The sequence below is a fragment of the Rhamphochromis longiceps genome, linkage group LG13 (assembly GCF_057381845.1).
Source record: "Rhamphochromis longiceps isolate RC_006_pf linkage group LG13, R_longiceps_female_GT1.1, whole genome shotgun sequence".
Classification (NCBI taxonomy): domain Eukaryota; kingdom Metazoa; phylum Chordata; class Actinopteri; order Cichliformes; family Cichlidae; genus Rhamphochromis; species Rhamphochromis longiceps.
Window position 1 is genome coordinate 26,147,464 of NC_140569.1, and position 20,023 is coordinate 26,167,486.

The window sequence follows — 20,023 nt, forward strand, 5'->3', positions numbered from 1 at the left end:
ACACGAGTTGGTTTACAGAATCATATTTTTCCACAAAGGCTGCCATTACAGTGAAGGACAATGTGAGCTATAACATTAAGTCTACATTAATCCTCGTGTCCTTTCACTGGAGTGGCATTCAAAAGATGATGTTTTCAATGTGAAAAAACAAGAGCAAAAGTAAGAAAAACCCATTCACTGAACATGTCTGCTTTACTTTTCTTTGGTGAGACCAGTTTCAAGACATCTCGCGGGAGAAACACAAAATAAAGGGTCTTTGACATTTTGAGGAGCACAATCCTCTAAAGTAGAAACTTTTTATTTTATTTTTTAAATTTTCAGAATAAGTTCAGCATTTCATTTTTGTCCACTCAATCCCAGCTTTCTACAACAGGTGATGGTAAAGGCGTCCCCTTTAATTCCTGGGCTTGAAACTTCAAAGTCACACATGAACATTTGGAAGCTATTGTAGAAGCAGCACAGGCACTTAAAAGACATTGACACTGACATACAATCTGGTACAATAGTCATGCAGTGATACAGTTTGGCCGACATAACCAGTGAGGTAATAATAATTAACATACTGAAGAGCTGAGTGAAGCATGGTCTATGTTGGTCCAGCTGGTTTCGCAGCAAAAAGACCCCAGTCGGAAAGGTTGCTTACCCGTGCAACAGAAATAAAAGGGAACCAACTTTAGCATCAGATCGTTTATGTACAGTCTTACAGAAATATACACATCTATACCACTTAGTCGTCTTTTCTACAGGGTCGGTCTGTCTTTAGCTATCAAGCTTGTCCACAGCTTTTGCGGGTGAAGGCAAAGCCATCCAGTTTGCATAAACACTATCATTGGCATATCTTGTAAAGACCGGATTAGTGGCATCATGTCTGTTGAGCAGTACCGGGCTCGTCTCGGGCCAGTTGGGGTATGACATGCCTAAAAATGAGAACACATCATTTTTCTGCACTCAGTGAAAGAAAAACAGCGTGCAGACAGTAAGGTTCTCAAACAAAACTCTCCAAAACAAATCCTGATCTGATTCTGAGAAGTGTAAAGTTATGGCTTTGTATTGTATATGCGACACAGAATAAATGATAATATAATTTATTATTTTCCTTTTTTTTTTTGTCATTTATTAAGCCTGCATTGTTACTATTGCCCCTACATTTCGCTCGGGGCAATATGCAACATGCTGAGAGTTGCATTCAAAAGCCTTACTGTTTCTCTGTTCATCATAATGGATTAAGAGCTAATGTACATTAGAAAGACAGGAAATTTATCACAATCTGGAATTCAAACCACAATGAGTGATTGAATCAGCGAGGACCTGTTTCAAATGTTACACACCGTTTCCTCCAGTGCAAATAAATGACGAGATGAGGACAATGTGGAAATGAATGGGGGGGAAACAAACAAAACTATTTACAAATTAAAAATGCAGATGAAGCATGAGTATGAGGAGTGGATTATAAATAAGAATGAAGGAGATTTATATTCAATATTTACAAATATAGCAATTTTTGGTCAGTGCTTGTGTACATTAGAAGCAGGTCCGAATAAAACAAAGAAAAAGTCAAGACACAGGAGCTTTTTTTTTTTTCTTTTTTTTTAAGCTGAGCCTCTCATTTACGATGAAATGGGAGCTATGTCAGCATTAGCGAAAGGCATGCCTAGATCACAGTCACACACACTTGACTACGGGAAAAAAAAAAAAAAAAAAAGCCAATCACAACTTGCCAAAAAAGAGAGCTTGTGTAGTGTGTCCTGTTTCTAAAATCGAGTAAATGCATGGGAGATTCTACCATAGAGCTTGTTTTCAATCCATGTGGAGGGGAGGGTTCGAGGGAGAGGGGCGTTATTACAGTCCACTAGTGGTGTGTCCTCTTCAGAGAGGGCGTCGTCATACAGCAGGGCATCGGCTGGAGTGGACGCCGCCAGATCCAGGTAATCCTGACAAGAGCAGATGAGGGTGTGATTAGGCTGATTAAGGAGGAGGGGGATTGTAGCATGCAAAGGTCGGACGAGTGACCCGTGCACTGACTGCAAGCTCCAGCAGACATTTCTGCCAAATTGTTCTCTTTACCACATCCAGAGTCTTGCTCATTATCTGGTATTGATAACAGTGAAGAACGAGCCCGCTGCGTTATAGGATGCCTGCATTCCCATCTGCTCAAACGCTCTATATTTAGCCTCACTTCTGCAGCAGGAGCCTGACTGGCATGCTCTGTGATTACACTGCCCAAGGCCACATTTAGGATTGCTCTTCAAACACTAATTATGGTATCTTAGGAGATTTGGGGAGAGTGACAGTTCATACAACATAACACAGCATGTGTCTGTGTGCGTGCTGGACAAAGCACATGCTGTCCTTAAAAAACGATACACTGCTTATTTTAGACTTGCTCCAAATCTGAAAGGAAAACCCCTCAAACTTGTATCTGTCAGATCTTCACTGAAGTGTTGTCAAAATCGCGCCAGTAACACACAGAAAGAGGCTGATTTATAGCTCCCCTGCTTCCTTGCCGGGGAGAGAAATGAATAAAGCACTACAAGGTATTTTAAAGCTTCAACATACCCGACTTTTCACCATCATCTTCTCCAGTTCTTTGCTGATGTCTGCAAACGTCTGCCTCTTGTCCGGTTCTTGCTTCCAGCATCGGAGCATGAGGTTATACCTGGAAAAGAGGAGCACGGTTCAAGTGGGTGAAATACAGTGAGTATCATTTAATCCTCCCAGCTGAGTCATTTCCCCCCGAATGTGGTGCAGGGGAGTTATAACACTCAATGGTAATGAGGAGATGCTAAAGTAGATATGATAAAGTGACAGAATAGAGCTCACATTTCCTCCGTGCAGTTCTCTGGTCTCTCCATCCTGTAGCCAGTCTTGAGGAGGTTAAATAGGCGCTCGGGAGCGATACCTGGGTATGGATTTCCTCCCAGAGTGACAATCTCCCACAGCAGCACACCGAAGGACCAGCTGGAATAAAATACAGAAGGTCCTAAGAATATTTCTATGAACAGATAAGAGTGAGACTTGGGGTTTTTTTGCAAATGGAAAACACCCTTAATTGCGTTCTTGCCCAAAAAAAAAGCATGCTGATTAATTCATGGGCTTTATTGTCTTATTGTTGTCCAAAATGTCAGAATATTTCCTTTAAGACGTAATTATACTCACACGTCACTTTGTGTTGTGTAAATGTGGTCAAACAAAGACTCTATTGCCATCCACTTAACCGGTATACGGCCCTGAAAAATACAGAGAGATGCTGCTGAGTGACTATGTCAGTATACGTACCTGTATCATGACTACTCTTCTCTATTATTTTGTCTACCTTGCTTCTTTTAACATATGAGTCCTCTTCATACACGTCTCTGGACAGGCCAAAGTCAGAGATCTTCATCTTCCGCCCTTCAGCAACAAGGACATTTCGTGCTGCAAGGTCCCTGTGGACAAGCTGTTGGACCAGCACACTCATTTAAAGTGCCTCACATTTTTCTTTAACAGACATTTAAGCTTCTTACAATGAATCTTCCACTGAATTGTTCAAATATTTTACAAAGAAAAACACCAGCTTGGCCTTATACCTTCATTTCTGCCAGGTACTGCATGCCTCTGGAAATCTGCCAGGCAAAGGAGATCAGGTCACCCATGGTGAGAGCCCTGTCGTCTGGGTTCTCCAGGTAGCTTGAGTTTCGGTTGGCATCCCTGCCCATATAGCTCGGGCCAACTTTCCGACTCTCACGAAGGAAATTACGGAGTGACCCATACTTGGCATACTCGACGATGAGATACAATGGACCTATTCAGAGAAGCAGGGCTCTTAGACTCAATGTGCAACACGCATGTTCTGGGATGGGATGGCAAGAAGACGGAGGTCTTACCATCCTGGCTGCAAGCTCCGTACATCTTTATGACGTGCGGGTGGTTGACTTGCTTCAGCAGAGTGAATTCTGACAGCAGGTCACGCAGCTCGCTGTGAGAGGCGTTTTCTGTCACGGAGGAAAAGAGGGGGGATCATAATGATGAAACCACTCACCTCTTCAGACATTCACTCCTCATATATCACAAGTGCTGCTAGGCTTGTCTGGCCTTTGCCTGGGTACTTTTACCTTTAAGCATTTTCACAGCCACAGTGGTGTATCCAGCTTTTCCTTTCAGCCTGAATGCTGTTGCCTTGACAACTTTCCCAAACTCTCCTTCTCCCAGCGTCTTGCCAAGCACAAGGTTTTTACGAGGAAACTCCCACTTTGGATCCTCCTGTTGAGACAAGGCAATGACGGTTTGTACTTCTCAAAAGATTCAATATATGAGACACAGGAGATGAAAGTGCTGGAAGAACCTTACAGGTATTTTAAAGGTTTCGGTCTCAATTGATTCCTGCGAGCCCCGGCGGACATTGTTGGCAGGGAAGCTAATGGGATAGGCTTGAGCTGGCCGACGGAAAGTCATCTCAGCAGATGCTATCGGGGGCTTTGGCGAGTTCTTGTGGTATCGGCGGATGAAGTATGAGGACAGGAGGATGGACACGATGAAGGAGAGGAGAAGAGCTGTGGCAATGACGGTCTTACACATTTCATCACATAGCGTCTCTGGAAGAGAGTATGTTGCACAGTTTTAAAGAAAGAAGCACTCAGTGCTTTGCTGATTCAGAGTTAAAACGGAGTGAGTTAATCAGCAGCAGTTCTGTGTGGTTTAGGGAAACTCACGCTCAATGTCATCCTTCTCACAGAAGCATCTTTCTGTGAAGCAGTAGCAGGTTCCATAGCAGGCCTTAATCCCGTTCCCACTCAAGCCTCGTTCATGGCCTCCAATAACGGGCTCCTCTGCAGAGACAAATCCAGCGTGAGCACAGTCTACATAAAGCAGAATGTCCTTATTCTTGCTGTTATACACTGAATGTGTGTTAAAAGGGAAAGCATACTTGTGCAGTCTTGCGGGCAGATTGAAGGATCTTTACTTTCCACTGCATCACAAACACTATCTGGGCATGTCTGCAGGTCAGGGGAGCATGTTGAATAATTTTCAGTTATTCCTGGAATATGAACACAAGAAAAGAAAGAAACCTCAGCAGGAAACAAGGGGGAAAACAGCCAAGACTGGTAACCAAACTGCAAGTACTTTGCATTCAAAAACCCATTCAAAAGTTGCCTTAACCTGACTGCATGTGTCCTTAACACTGCAACATGCAACGGTTTTAACAGCAGCCTGCACCTCAGTGTTGGCTTGCTTTAGCAACAGTAGGGTGTTAGTCACACTTGTTTTTCAGCCAAATTAGGACCATGTTTTGCCACTTCCTGTAGCAAAATGATCTTACTGAAAAGGATACACATGCAGTATTCGGCCCTTTAGCCCTTTAATTTGTTTCATTACTTACACTGAAGAAAACATGTACTCATCTGGTTCTAGTGAACTTCCCCCAAGGTCTCATAATCATTCAGTAATGTTAAAAAGTTACAAGTTAAGGAGAAAAAAAGTTTGTCTTTATGAAATATAAAGTACCTTTCTCAGTGCCCTGCCTCCACTGGCATCTGCCGGTTGTTGCCCCCAGGCCTCGGGTAGACTCACAATCTGTTCGCTGCCTGTTCTCTGCACAGGACAGGACCTGCTGGCTCTTCTGACCAGCTTTGATTGCTACGTACAGCAAAGCCAAAAGAGCACATTACCAAATCTTTAAAGGACACTAGAGATCGGGGTAACATGCTTGAAAATAGTCTGCATGTGTGCTTGCTGTGAAGTAGTACCTACCTGTGCCATCTATTTTGATGTGGATCTGAGTGCTCGCCTCCAGCTGTTCGTTTCCCTCCTGAGCAACAACAAGGTACTGCAAGTCCTGGCACTCGGGTTTGCGCAGTGCCTCAGAGTCATTCACATACAGATGTCCCCACTTCCAGTTTGGGGATTGGGTGATGCTTATGGCTGTGTAGCAGGCCTGTGAGTCAGCAGACATGTTCTTATCTGGCACCTCAAGTCGGTATATGACACTGAAGCCATCGAACTGCTGGCAGTTTTCCACACAGATTTTGCCAACCTGACAGGAGTTGGGACAAGAGATTGAAAACGTGAATGACACTGGAGAATACAAGTGTAAGGATGGAATAATGCACACACCTTTTGTAAACAACTGAATACAACAATTTGAAATGCAAATTACTAGTTCATTCCTACATGATCTGAAGAAAAAAAAATCTGCCGTTAATTCAAATAATTACATTTAAACTGATTGTGGTACATTTTATAAAGCCAGAATAGTTTTGTTTTTGCTACAAAGTATGAAAATGAACAGAAAACATTTGAGATGTTATTTTTTTACTGCCAGCAGGTGGCAGTCTATCTGTAGATTTAACGGTCAATGGAGCTGTTCTTAAACAGCTCCATTGACCATAAATAAAATGTATTATTATTATTATTATTATTATTATTATTATTATTATCAGGATTTTAATGTAACTATAATGTCAAAGGATTGCACTGATGGCCACTTACATTGGATTAGTACTGAACAATAATCAATGGATAAAAGCTACTAAACCTCCCAGAAGTTTTACCTTCTGCTGACTGTAAACAGGTTTGGTTTAAGCAAGACACAGGTGAATATCTTTATTTTTTTAAAACATACAGAGAGATCTGTAGTTGTGAGTTACTGTGTACTAAAGCATGTGCAATGTGATGGCTTATAAAGCCAGTGTACAGCAGGGTTAGTCAAATCAAATGCATTTCCCAATGCATCATAACGGAGCAAGTACCTACAATTCCGGTTCTTGAAGTCTCTCTGTCAGAGTTCAGTATAAAGAAACTGATATGAGGCCACTGATGGTTCATATTGCCTATGACTTTTGTCCCTGGTCCCTTTCATAGGCCAACAATGATTCATTTGTTAATTATGTCATGAATACGATCATTAAAAAGATTCAGACTATATCTTTGTCACTGTCCGTGATGCTATCACGATGGAAAGATAATTTTTTTTGTGTGTCCATTAATCCATCCATCTTCTTCTACTACTCCAATTCTTGGGTCGGGCTGGAGCCTATCCCAGCTCTCTTAAAAGTTTATAATAATATATATTTTAATCTAAATCTAGACCAAACACAAAGTTCAAGGTTTGCATGATAAGCAGTCATGCAGTCATGAGTACCTGTGCATAAGGAGAAGCTCTGCGTGAGACTGTGAATATATGTGTGACGTTGGGGAAGTGGATTTGGACGGGTAAGATGGTGACATTGAAGTGCAGCAACACTGTTCCCTCTAGACCGGGATAGGTGGTGTCATTGACCAGGTAGTCGAGTTGCAGGGTGCGATTCTCTGTCACGTGCAGGTTCCTCTTCAGGACCAGCTCTGAAATCAAGAGAAATCATGAAAAGCCTCATCTCCTAATGTAACTAATTCTCGCGCGCGCAGCCTTGGAGTACTTACGGTAGTTGTGCACAGTCTCTCGAATGCCTTTGGCTTTTTTTTCAGTGAAGGAGTTTTTTATGTCAAATGTTTCCTTTATCCATGGGTCAGTGTTGAGCCAAGTCCCCACATACTTATTGTGGTTGTCGCCTAAGATCGGGGTTAGATCTCTGTCAAAGACATACAAGGAGCCAAAAGTTCCACCCTGAAAAAAAGAAAGTCACATTGAGAAATTTCAGGCCTCATGTAAACATGAACTTAACCAACACCGCATCTGTACACAATCACCTTCGTCCGATTATAGCTGATGACTACGTCTGCCGAGTCTGTTCCGTTCACATATGGCGCGTTATCATCCTCATCATTGACAAAAACATTCAGCGTCGTTTCCACCTTGATGATGGTGGTTTCTGACTGGACGTTACAAACCAGCAGGAGTCTGTAGCATTCGCTCTCCTCGCGGTCCAGCTGAGCGTTTACCACCAGCTCTTTGTTGTCGTTTACAGCAAAAGGTCCCGGAGGGTCTGCAGAAAAAAGGAACAAAATTAAACAAAACAATCGAACAAACGAGCCTGCATGTGGACGCAACCACATGAATCAGGTGGCATACTGAATATGACATAAAAGCAGCATCGTAAAACATCTCAATGGAGCTAAACCAGGGTCAAAAGTTTCATTCATTTGAAAAAGTTTGTTGAAACTGAAACTCTAAGTGTTGATATTTAAAACATAAAAAATTACAACTAAAAAAAAATGAGCACTTTGGTTGAAAATGGCCTCCGCTCCTTCACGGGATGCTGCCGGCATCAGCCAAAATGTAAAAACACTACTTCTGATTATCCCATGATGGACTATATTGGCGGGTAATACACACATACATACATATACATGCATACATATGTAGTTGTACATATGGTTCTCCTTTCACAAGATAATATGTTTTTGGTCCGATGTGTCTAACCTGATTCCACACTGTAAGAGATGGTGTAGTTTGGGCAGACATTGAGTCTGGTGAGACGCTGTAGCTGCCGCAGGGCTCCTGGGAACCTGTTTTCCATGATGTGTGGGTTGGACGTATCTCTGTGTGGGAAGCAGAGTTCCTTCGTATCTGTCTGAGCACACTGAGGCAATGTGGCATTGACAAAGTCCAAGGTGATCTGCACAGGTTTCCGCATGAGGCAAAAGGGCTTGTTGGTGAACTCAGATCGCACCATGGCATTCAGGAATAACTTTCTCACAGACCACGACCTTTGATCTGATGGGACACAGAGCCAAAACAAAAACAAGAGGCATTTTAATCTCAGAGTGCTTTTTTTTGATGACACAGCTCTTCTTTGCTTTTATGCAATCACATTATCATCCTGAACTCGAAGCCAGAGCATTATTGGTATGCGAAGAGCATAAATGTCCAGAAACTAATTTACTCTTGTGTGTAGCGAATACCTGGCACTGAAATAGGACTGTGCATTACCATCAAAAGCCTTGTATCCAACTCACATAGCTGGGCAAAGTCGCTCTCCTCCAGGGTTTTGTTCAAGAATAGTGTCCCGGTGTTGATGTTCATGTAGAACCAGGAGCTGTAGTGTGGAGGCGTGGCAGTCTTTGTTGGGCACAGGTAGAAGTGTGGCTTCTCAGTTTTATCGTCCCGCATAGCGTGGACCTGGAGGATGGGTGTCCCGGCCTGCTGCCCAACATATACAGTCTCAATGTACTCCTTCTGAGGGAAGTACAGACACGTCGCTCCTGCACCAAGTGGACATGAAATAACCAGATGTTTAAAATTTGGCAACCAAACGAATCACAGGAAAAAAGTGTTATTATTATTGCTTTTAAGGAAAATTTTACCATAACTGAAAAATAAGGCACGATTACATTGCAGGTGCTGATGACAGCATATCAGACATCTCTTTCTGGATGTTTAACTGAGTCAACAATAGCCACTGACAATGCCATCTGGGCACTGAATGGAAATCAACACATACATGGACTACGACAGGTCCAGGTTTTTTTTTTTTATCTTCTAATATATCTTTCATCTCTCTCCCACGTTAGCGGAAATTGAAAGCAGGGCTCAAATGACACTTATGCAGCTCCTTTAATGAATTTCTCATGTGGTCAATAACATGTGGTTTCCGATTCTCCTTGTGTTCACCTTGAAAAGTTTAATTACAAGGAATAACATGATACGGAGGAGACCTGTATCACTGCCTGCAAGTCTGTGTGTGTGCGTGTGTGTGTGTTGGGGGGGTTGACAAGTAATCCATAAAGCAAAATAGCAGGCTGCGTGTGTGTTTTACAGGAAAATGGAGATGCGAGTGTTCCTTCTGTAATTATATCCCTGTTGTGTTCCTCTTTGATGACGGTAGGCGACCATTTAGGGAACGCACTAATGTCATTAGCAGACAGCAAAACTAGATTTTCTATTTCTGTTGGTGCAGTTGAAGCCTCGGCTCTGGTTTCAGACATTGATTTAATTTTGAGGGGCTTAGATGACAGGAGGCCGAGCTGATGGATAAAATGTGGCCGTCCTTCCTCAAGGATGGAGATACGCTCAATGAGGCTGCAGACCTTTTTATTAAAAGTGTTCCGGAGGCAAAACAAACAGCAGGGCTCATGTTTGTTAATCTTGGTGGGGATGGTGGGAGCCGGTTTCATGACTAGGGATGATTTTTCCATCCCCTAAATCTATTACAGCCAAAATGCAGTCATTCACACTCATACTATTGACTGTATTTTATTATATTTCCATTGCATCTTAGCTTATTTTTACTATTTCATACCATGAAAAGGTCTGAAATAGGTAATTGGCTTCATGATGCATAAAAGATTTCTGAGAAATTGTACGAAAGATTTGAGGGAAAAAATAGAAAAAAAGTAAAGAACTGCCAACAGATTATTTTAGGTTGTAATTATACTCAGTTTATACAGTTAAAAGGTATGAAACACATTAAAAGACGTGTAATCTGAGCATCAGGGCTTCAACTGTATACCCAAAACAACCATTAGAGGGGGCTGTTATCACAGTGGCACGGGCTCGAAAAGCAGCTTAATCATTATCATAATATATTACTGTTCTAATGTCTCTACTGCTTGGATAAGATGTTAAATTTCTATTTGACAGGTCAGAAAAGACCCCCACTACTCTCTACAATCCCTCATCGGATGCATACAGACAATTTAATTAATCTACAGAAATCTTACAGACGACGGCCACAAATTGAATACAGCAGATGACAGCAGCTCTGCAAATAAAGCTACATGGTCCAACGTGTTAACCAGCGGGAGCTGAACACATTTATGAAGGCAGGCATTGGCTGCAAGCCACAGTGGCCGGACCCCCTGCAACACAATTCGTTTATATCATTCAAAATTCAATTTCTTTCTAGGACAGAAGCCAACAGAAAGCAAGCAGTTTATATCAAAACTAATTAATTGAATGCATCAAGCAGGCCCATCCGAGCAAATGGCATCTTTGGTCTGTGAAGCCATGATGATGCTTTTCCAAGGCATGACTCATTACCTTCTCTAAATGATGCACAAGAATGGCAGAAATACAGCTGGTGGTGACATTTTCACCTATTATATTCATGTCTAAATAATGACCGAAAAGATTAAAAAGACGTTGCAGAGGCTTCATTTCCATGCTTTGTCTCTGGACCGCTAAAGAACGTTCTTTCCGGATTTTAGTGGGCTGTTTTGGAACAGCCTTGGCCTGTTATTGCTCACAGTGTGTAAACATTAGCATCATAAGCAGATGTTTTACAGCCTTCGATCACCTATAGAACTCATGCTGAGCTTCTGCATACAGTGTCATTCCTTTGAAAGTAATTTTGCAAACAGAGAGTGTTTAAACAGGACAATTCATGTAGCAATCCATGTTTACTGTAGATATCATGTACCGCCGAGTGGATAGTGAAACTGGATTTATCCAACGCTGAAAAACAGGAACACGAAACAGTGGAAAACCCTCTTACGTCTCTATAAACGTGTGCGCTTCCTGGTTGTCGTTTACGATCGCAGTCTCCATGAGTTAATCGTGCCTGGGCGCGCGTGTGTTTGTTTTTGTCTCGTATTATAACTGCAAAAGAACAAAAAGGACAAAAGCTCATCACAAAATGTGAAACCACGCTCCCCGTCAGCCACAGACCACAGCATGTCTGGGACAGGTCTGAGCTGATAGGGTGGGACGCCCTCCATCGTCCCAGACAAAGACAGGAACTCAATTAGCTCAATGCGTGCTTCGCCTGATAGATTTACTAGCTATGAGCTCATGTGCTGGAGTAACCCACTGGCTTACTAATCTACCTCCGATCCTCAATGAAACAAAATGTGGATCTCCCACTCAGACGTCCTCACTGAGCATCCTTGTCAGCAGCGTGGCAGATGAGGAAACGTGACCCTGCCCGGCTGCTGCTGTGTGATAACTTGACATTATAATTGCGTTCTTAGTCTGGACCTCCAACAGTAAGAGCTCAGCTTCGTGCCCCTTTTTCTCCCAAGGTCAATGAGGTCTGCGTCTGCCCCTGGTAACGACCCATTGGACAGGCAGTGTATCTGGCAGCATATCAATCAATAACCACACTAATCAACAGTGATGCTGATTGTTTTCCACTGATGACACAGACAGAGAGAAAAGCTGCACAAGTGCAATCACGTCCGCCGAACATAATATTGGAGTTGCTTAGGCATCTTGTGCGTGGACGCTGAAACATTACTTCTACTGTGCACGTGTAATTTCACAGCCTGCTCCACAATTTAGCCCATCAATATCCACATTTTCAAGGAATCCATCATCTTTTACAAAGAAGCTGTAGCCAGGCACATTAAGGAGCAGTTCACCCAGTTATATCACGGTGATATAAATAATAATCACTCGGAAACGTATCGTGATTGCTCTGCTTCCAGAGATGTTGCTGCTACTGGAATGGTTTTCTTCAGAGATTCAATTAGCTAAAAAGCTGCACATTCGACTATAATTCCACTTATGAAAGCTAATATTGATCATAATGTTTTGAAATCTTTCCCCCTCCTCTGTTTCCTGTCCTATTATGCTCAAATGCTTCATCGTATCACACTGGTTTCAGAACCTGGATTTATATAGGCATGACTCTGATGCTTTTCGATCTTTCAAAACAACACGTGTAATAAGGAAAGAAAGTCATTTCCTGTCATAATGACACAGACATCGAAGTTTTCATCCGATTAATAAGATAGCTGATCTGAGTTTGGAAAAGGCAGCCGGGCTCCAGGTAGATTACTCAGTTTACCATGATGCATACCGTAACATAATAATCAATTACCACATAATGTAATCCAATTATTCCCCAGAGAATACAAGAGCTGAGGTCCAATGAACCATGTTCATCAGTCATCAAGAAATCTAATAGGACCTCTCCTTAGGGGTTAGCTGCAAGTACAAACTCAGTTTAAGGATTCCTCTGGGGAGGACTGTGGCATCAAAAATTGAACACGTGGTACATCATGGAGCTCCAGACTGAGTTTGATGAAGCAGTCATTAGGTTGCTTTGATAAAATCATCTACCCTCACCACAGCAGTGGTAAAAAGCCATCAGATTTACTGACATGTACACAGAAGGAGGCAAATACTCTAAATGCCCGTGTCAAAACACAGAGAGCTTATTTATATTTGCATAAATAGCTCACAGCCACAGGTTTCATAAAGGGTTTAGCTTAAAGTACCAGATTTGGGAAAGAATTGCTTTACAGCCTGTTTTAACACTACACCAAGCAGTCTAGACTCATGCTACCAGCTCTTTGAGACTGTATTTATCATCTACATTTAGCATTACTCTGTACTCTGAATGCTAACATCAGTAACGCTGCATCATGGTGACAATGCCAGTGTTTGTATTGTAGCATCTTCTAATCAGTGCTAAATACGGTCTGAGATTGATGGAGATGTCATTAGTTGTGCAGTTACTGGACAAATTAAAATCTTGACCTAATTATTGTGCTCAATAAAGCAAACCAAAAAAATAATAATCATGGGATCATTAAGATCATCGGGATTCATTTTCTCAGAGCCATGAATGTCTGTACACATTTCCAAGGCGATCTATCAAGTAGCTGTTAGATTATTTTAGTCGGGTGCAAAATGAGCAGGCAAAAACAACAGAGCAACACTGCAGTGAGAGAAAAACTAACAAGGCTGAACACAGTCACGTGTATCACTTACACATACTGTGCATCAGAAGCATCAACAGTCTTGTTGTTTCAAAGAAGCAAACACAGCAAAAATGCATTAATATATAAGGTGTCCTAACTGTGGGAATCATCAATGCACCAGCGTCATTAAATGGCACTACTAAGATGAGTCGCCACTATTCGCACTGCTAGACTATGACTGCTTGTTACGACTGTCCTAACATGAGAGAATCTGGTGGAAACAATGGGAAAAGTCGCTGCTTTATGCCGGGGAGTGGAGATCACTGAACTACCAGCACAAAGGGAAGTGGAGCTTTCAGAGTTTCTGGCATTGGCAGGTGGTTGCAGAGGACGGAAAAAAGATTTCCAGCATGTTTATCCATTTTAGTAAAAAGAAGGACCAAAAAAATGGATGCCAAAGTGGGGCTGGAAGAGGATGGGGGAAAACAGCAACATAAGTTTGAATCAGCAGCATTTATGGAAAATGTTAATTTAAGGACATTTCCCACTATTATGATTTGCTCTCTTTAGAGAGATTGCAGTAAATGTGCAAATTTGATTCTGGCACCAGTATGGCAGTAGAGTCACTCCCATTTTTGCAGTGTCACACACACCATGTGGACTCAGATAAGCAGGGCCTGTGCTTTGTTTTACTTATTGTTGTAATGACGGGTCAAACACGATGTGCACTGCTGCACGACTGGAAAACAACTTGTCAAGACCCATGTGAAACCAGAGGACTAAATGCCCCGAGGGTAAAATTTCAATCAATGTCTCCTTGTCCTTTCACCACAGCAAATTAGATTCTACCCATGCATGAGAGCGAAGTGTGACCCTGAACTGACTAGAGGATCAGACACAGGGGTTTGACAGGTAGGAGCGGCATCCGTGCGACGGCAGAAATGGCAGCCTAGGATTAGAGGTCGGGACTCTCAGGAGTCTCAAGGCAGTAGCAGTGATTTGGATGAAAGTTATTTCAAAACCGTGGGTCCACTTTGGCTGGGAAGCTCGAAGGATGAGAGTCTTGTGACTGATAAAGTGGGAAAATCGGGAGAAGACAAAGCAGCCTAAAGTGCTGCAGCTGTTCCAACAGGTATCAGAGTGTCTGTGGCTGACAGCATGTTTACTGTCGCTCATGAGCTTAAAAAAAAAAAGAGGGAACACGCCAGCTAGCTCTGGTTTTGAATCAAAATAATATAGTCTGTTGTTTGCCACATTTTGAAAAAAAAAAAAGAAACTTTTTGCTATAGCAAGTTTTAAGAATCACAATATGTTTTTTCTAAGATGCAAAAAAGAAAAGCACTCCTGTTGACGTAGCTCGGTAAAAAAGATCTGATCTACTTGCATAATGATGTTTCCCACTCACACTCAAATAAACACAGTGACAACAAGCGTGGAAAATTGACAATATTTATCATGCATCCATGAGGAACACAAGACAGAAGCTTTACTTAATTATATCGTGCTGTAAGGGGCTAAATCCAATAGCACCATGTATCAAATGAGATCTGTTGGTCTGGTACTTCTCCAGAGGAAAAGATGCTGATGAAAATGATCGCTTTGAGTTAAAGGGAAGGAGGAGCACTATACCTCTATGTTATGGTTTCACCGGTCAGAGGGCGAGGAAGGGTCAGAGATACCGTAACAAGGTCACGGTGGAAGCAAAACAGATCAATGCTTTTACATGAAAACATCTGTGGCACTTTTTTGTGTAAGAGATTACACAAATGTGTGTGTTAAAAAGGGGGAGTGGATTTTGGCTTTGACCAGGTTCCGTCACAAAATGTATTTTCAACTCAAAACGCTTTGTTTATAAAGCTGCCAGCTGATGCTGAAGGCCTAATCTAATTAATAAAGGGTTGTTTCAGTGAGCTCTCCAGATTTCCTCAAAATGTAAATAAAAACAAAGTAACGACGAGCCAGATATTCCTTTCTTTGGTCTTTTTTGTTCACACAGAAGTGCATGTGACTGCACGATCTCTAACGACGTAAGCACAGAGACAGAAGAGCAGCTGCAACCTTAGTGGCAGCTAATGGGAATCCTCATAAAGAACAATGAATAGAGGCGTCCCAGCTCCCAGTTCACTTCAGCTTATGTCTTGAACTACTTTACTTTGGTCTTAAGTGCAGGGCAATGTCTCAGGAACATTTAAAAATGCTGATTGCTACAAAAGTGAGCACTGATTGCCAATTTCCTTTGTTTGATGATCTCAGCGAGAAACACTAAACTAATCAGTAAACTGGAACCTGGAGCAGGAGTTATATAAACCCCACCGGGAAATTCCTTTGTAATAGCCATTCATGACTGTGCCATTTGTACAATTACATTGAAGATCAGAAAAACTAAAGTTAAACTAAATTGACAAATGCATATGTATATTTATGTGGAACTTCATGAGTGGACGAGATCACAGGAAGGAAAGACCCCCTATGGCATCCAGTGGCGCATTTAGTTAGTCTTAGTCTGGCAAGTGGAACAGTGTGCAGGGTGGGATATATTGTCCGTATTGAAGATACATTTTTGGCAATATCTTCCTCTCTGCAATGAGGGAGACTTCTGAGTTTGAACTCCAAAAAATATCTAAATCATGGTCTCACATACAGTAAAGGAAAAGGGCCTTGGCAGGACAGAGAGTTTCATTTTATCCTAGTTATTTGCCCTCCTCATTTCCACCATCCCTCATATAATATACAAGAATGATAGGAGTCCTCGATCTTTTCGAGGCCACTGCTAACTCCTTTCTCAATGCTAAGCTGGAGCTGGATAAGTTCACACCAGACCACAAAACCGTCTACCACCTTCTGGTAAAACTGCAGAGAGCTTACCAAAGTAGTACCACTGAAATTTAAAGCAAAAATATTCTTTAGATTCAATCAGTGACTAAAACAGCAATAAAAATCCACATTAGACGTAATGTGATGCAAAAAGTGCATCACAACATGACTCATTTACTTGGAAAATGACTCATATGTAAAAACCATTTAGTGATTTAAGATGTTTTAAAGGAGTCACAACAGGCAGAACATCCTCACAAAGTGGGGTAAAATAAAAACAATCATCGATCCGGTAAAATCAGACTATGTCACTTTGTGGCAAGCCCGGCAGCAGCCCAAGCGGCCCGTCCGCTTGCATAACAGGCGATATTTTCCTGAAGAAAACAAACAGCCAGTGTTTGCCCAGAGATAGGAGCAGCTGCTGCACACCTGCCCATGGCTCGCCTCTTCTCCTCCCTGAACAAGTGTAGGTCTTTTGTTGCAACAAACAGGCAGGTGATGGGCGCCACATTCACGTAGGGTGCAGCTTTCAGCACCCATTTAATTACCAACACGTCCTTGACACATGAAGTGCAACGAGACCAGCCCTTTTCTTCTATAAATATCAGGAGAAACGCCTGCTTTGGTGACTGTGCAAGCAGAGCCCAGCAGGAAAAGCCATGTGGATGCATGTAAGGTCTGTAAGAACAGCATGCGTGTGACTGACTGTGTGTGGACTATGGACTGATTAAACAGCGCGTGTAACAGTGAAAAAATAATCAGAGGACACTGCATAAAAGTGTTCTACCTTAACAGTTGCATTAATCTTTTTAACTACTCTGCAGAAAACTGCTCCCCTGGGTGATTAAGTAGGCCTGTAGTTTATTGCAGGAAAAAACCAGCAGTGCTCCATACACATAGAAATGAACATCTTTTTATACATCCCAGATCCACTCAAAGACTTTGATCATAATGCTTGTTTGCCTCCCTTTATAAAAGCAATGATAACCTCTGAAGTCCAAAAAACACCCTGTATTTGTTCGAGCATTACATCTGACATACTGGCGGCACAGTCCTGAACTATGAGGGACACTTTAAATATAGACTTCATGAGAGGGCAGTGTTAGTGCAGTTGGGCTGTGGGATTGTGGACGGGATTATAATATTATGATATATGGCTGCATTCATTCTACTCTACGTTTCATTGTTGTCATGCCACGCATAGCCAGCGCACAATGCAAGGATCACTTTTCTGCTGTGTGGCACAGTGCTGGCGTTGTGTTCGTGCCCTTTCAGATACTTCGTCGGGGGAAAAAGGCCTTAAAAATCACTCAGCTTCCAAAATGCTGCAATTTAGCTTTTCACTTGAGCAGCCCTGTGTATTTGTCAGTTGCAATCTAGACTTCATGTTCAGTGGCTCGCTCTGTGGCAGCACCTATTTCTCTTCACCTTGGCCAGCTTTGCAGATACTAAATATAAATTTTAAATAAACATATTTTAATTCCTTCTGCGCTAAACGGTCTCTCTGGCAGAAAGGTCAGTAAGAGACGGAGATAAAAACTCAAAGACTAAAGCTAATGCTGTCTGAATAATTTATAATACTAAGGATGAACGCGTTTAAAATAAGAAGCGAACATTAAATCGTCTCCTCTGTATTAATAGTTAAGACCAGAGCATTTATTTTGTTTTCAAAAACGTTCGGACACACTAGTGCAACAGCATTAGTTTGCAACTTCATCGTGCGCTCCTTCACCCTTTTCCAGTGACAGGAGAGCTGATGATGACCTTACCTTCCAGCAGCAGCAGCAGAAACAGCGCGACGATGTTTCCCCGAGAGAAACCACAACTTGACCCCATATTCGCGAACCATAGGTGAAAGTTTCTGAATGAAAAGACGATCCAAAAAAGTTCCTCTGGGCGAAAATTAAATAATAATAATGATAACAAGAGCAATAATCAAACCGATAAAATATACAAAGATGGGGGGTATAAACCAGTGCGCGCTCTGCATCCAGATGAAGTCCTCAGTGTCCCATAGACGGGCTGCTGTGTTGAGGCTACAGAGGCTGCTGCTGGGCTGACTGGCTGGTCTGGTGGGGGGAGGTGGGGGGGAGGAGGTTCACTGCTTCACTACTCACTGCCCCGCTGCTTCCGCAGAAGCAGGGCGGCATAGCATCTACAGGAAATTTAAGAGCATAATTTAACAGCAGGTCAGTCATCTCATTAAGGATCTGCGCGGGGGAGGTGGTGGGGCGTAATTATTAACAATTATGACTGGGCGAGTAATGGTTCACTTTAAAGGCACAGGCGCTCTTTAAAGGTGGGCATCAGGTGTGCTCGTTTTAGTAACCGGTTCATTATAACAGCCGTGTGATAATTGTAATTGTGCCTTTTTGTTTAATTTTGCTAAGCTTGAAGTAGCTTCGATGAATTCGTTTGTTTAATTCGGTTGAATAAAAAATAGACTTTGAGCACAATGTTCCAGTTGGTGGCAAGAATTAAGTGAAACTCCTGCCAGTGAAGTGACAGGGCTAAGTTGTTGTTGTTGGGTTTTTTTGCCTAGACATTTTATTGCATCCAAGTACTCCATGTGGATAATTAACACTCCCCAGCTGAGTAGAAGTCCTCTGCAGTCTTTGGATCAAAGTCCCAGAATGAAATCAGGGGGTTAAATGATGTGGGACCGTTCCTCTCTCAGGTCTGAGTGTGTGTGCGTGTATGTCAGAAGCTGAGGGTGTGTTAAAGAGCGGGATCTCTGTGTGACTGAACAGTGAGGAGATAGCGTGGAGTGATGCATTGCTGCAGCCTCGGGCCAGGACACCAGTCACTCTCTCAGCAGTGTCTTTCCAATCAATGTCTCTGCATGGAGCAAAAACACAAAGGCTCACTGGGCTACAGAAGATAAAGGGGGCTTTCTCAGACGCTTCACTAACTTTCACCAACTGGGAGAAAATATAATAGCTGCTACTTACAGTGCTTACATTTTCACCTCCCCTCACTGAGCCGTCAGTATCTTAAAGAAGACTTTAAAAACAATATGCCCTTAAATTGGTGATCACAGGAAGGTTAAAGGAGAAAATTAGCTGTGAAGCTGTAAAGAAAGAGATGGCATTTTAACAAAGCTAGATAGGTTGTATGCTTCTGTACGTTTGATACGAAAAGAGTAACCTGTGAAATTGGTTTTATTGTTAATACTTTGTTTTGAAATCAAGCATATAGTTAGGGCTGGATCAGGTGACGCTGAATCCAACCATGCACTGAATGTTTCATTTTCACTCGCTATGTTTTTATACACCTCTGCACATAATCATGAGTTATTATTCATCTCTGGCTCTCTTACATGGCACGTCTTTGTCTTGTCTTCCTCCCCTCATCTCTAACTGGTCACAACAGACGCCTGCACCACCATGAACCTGGTTCTGCTGGAGGTTTCTTCCTGTTAGAGGGAAGTTTTTCCGTCCTACTGTTCCCAAAGCATTGCTTAAAGGGGGTCATATGATTGTTGGGGGTTCTCTGTATTATTGAATAACATGATAAGCAGTTTATTCAAATGTAATGCTACTTGCTGTACCAAGGGGCATTATGTGATATAAGAAGCCAAGAAGTCTGCCTGAGGACAGTGTATTGTATCTGGGATAATGTTTCCATATGACAGACTATAGGTATCCTGAGACGTATGCTCAACGAGAATCAATAAAGAGAAGGAAATACGGTGGTGTGGACATGGCAT

General features: G+C 42.2%; 1 protein-coding gene across 1 annotated transcript in view; it reads right to left on the reverse strand.

Annotated features, from left to right (window-relative positions):
* Positions 1–18,386, reverse strand: part of ret (ret proto-oncogene receptor tyrosine kinase) — an 18,441-nt gene extending 55 nt beyond the window's left edge. Inside the window, exons 1-20 of the mRNA XM_085428740.1 lie at positions 18,084–18,386; positions 8,872–9,117; positions 8,336–8,629; positions 7,663–7,898; positions 7,396–7,579; positions 7,118–7,317; positions 5,728–6,010; positions 5,482–5,613; positions 4,904–5,014; positions 4,689–4,805; positions 4,327–4,571; positions 4,092–4,239; positions 3,864–3,971; positions 3,567–3,781; positions 3,314–3,436; positions 3,157–3,227; positions 2,821–2,958; positions 2,557–2,656; positions 1,784–1,931; positions 1–917 (exon numbers count right to left, since the gene is read on the reverse strand). The exon at positions 1–917 is cut by the window's left edge and continues 55 nt beyond it. Coding sequence (XP_085284866.1) covers positions 760–917; positions 1,784–1,931; positions 2,557–2,656; positions 2,821–2,958; positions 3,157–3,227; positions 3,314–3,436; positions 3,567–3,781; positions 3,864–3,971; positions 4,092–4,239; positions 4,327–4,571; positions 4,689–4,805; positions 4,904–5,014; positions 5,482–5,613; positions 5,728–6,010; positions 7,118–7,317; positions 7,396–7,579; positions 7,663–7,898; positions 8,336–8,629; positions 8,872–9,117; positions 18,084–18,150 — 3,324 coding nt within the window. The 5' untranslated portion in view covers positions 18,151–18,386 and the 3' untranslated portion in view covers positions 1–759. The remainder of the gene's footprint in view (positions 918–1,783; positions 1,932–2,556; positions 2,657–2,820; positions 2,959–3,156; positions 3,228–3,313; positions 3,437–3,566; positions 3,782–3,863; positions 3,972–4,091; positions 4,240–4,326; positions 4,572–4,688; positions 4,806–4,903; positions 5,015–5,481; positions 5,614–5,727; positions 6,011–7,117; positions 7,318–7,395; positions 7,580–7,662; positions 7,899–8,335; positions 8,630–8,871; positions 9,118–18,083) is intronic.
* Between the last annotated feature and the right edge of the window lie 1,637 nt (positions 18,387–20,023).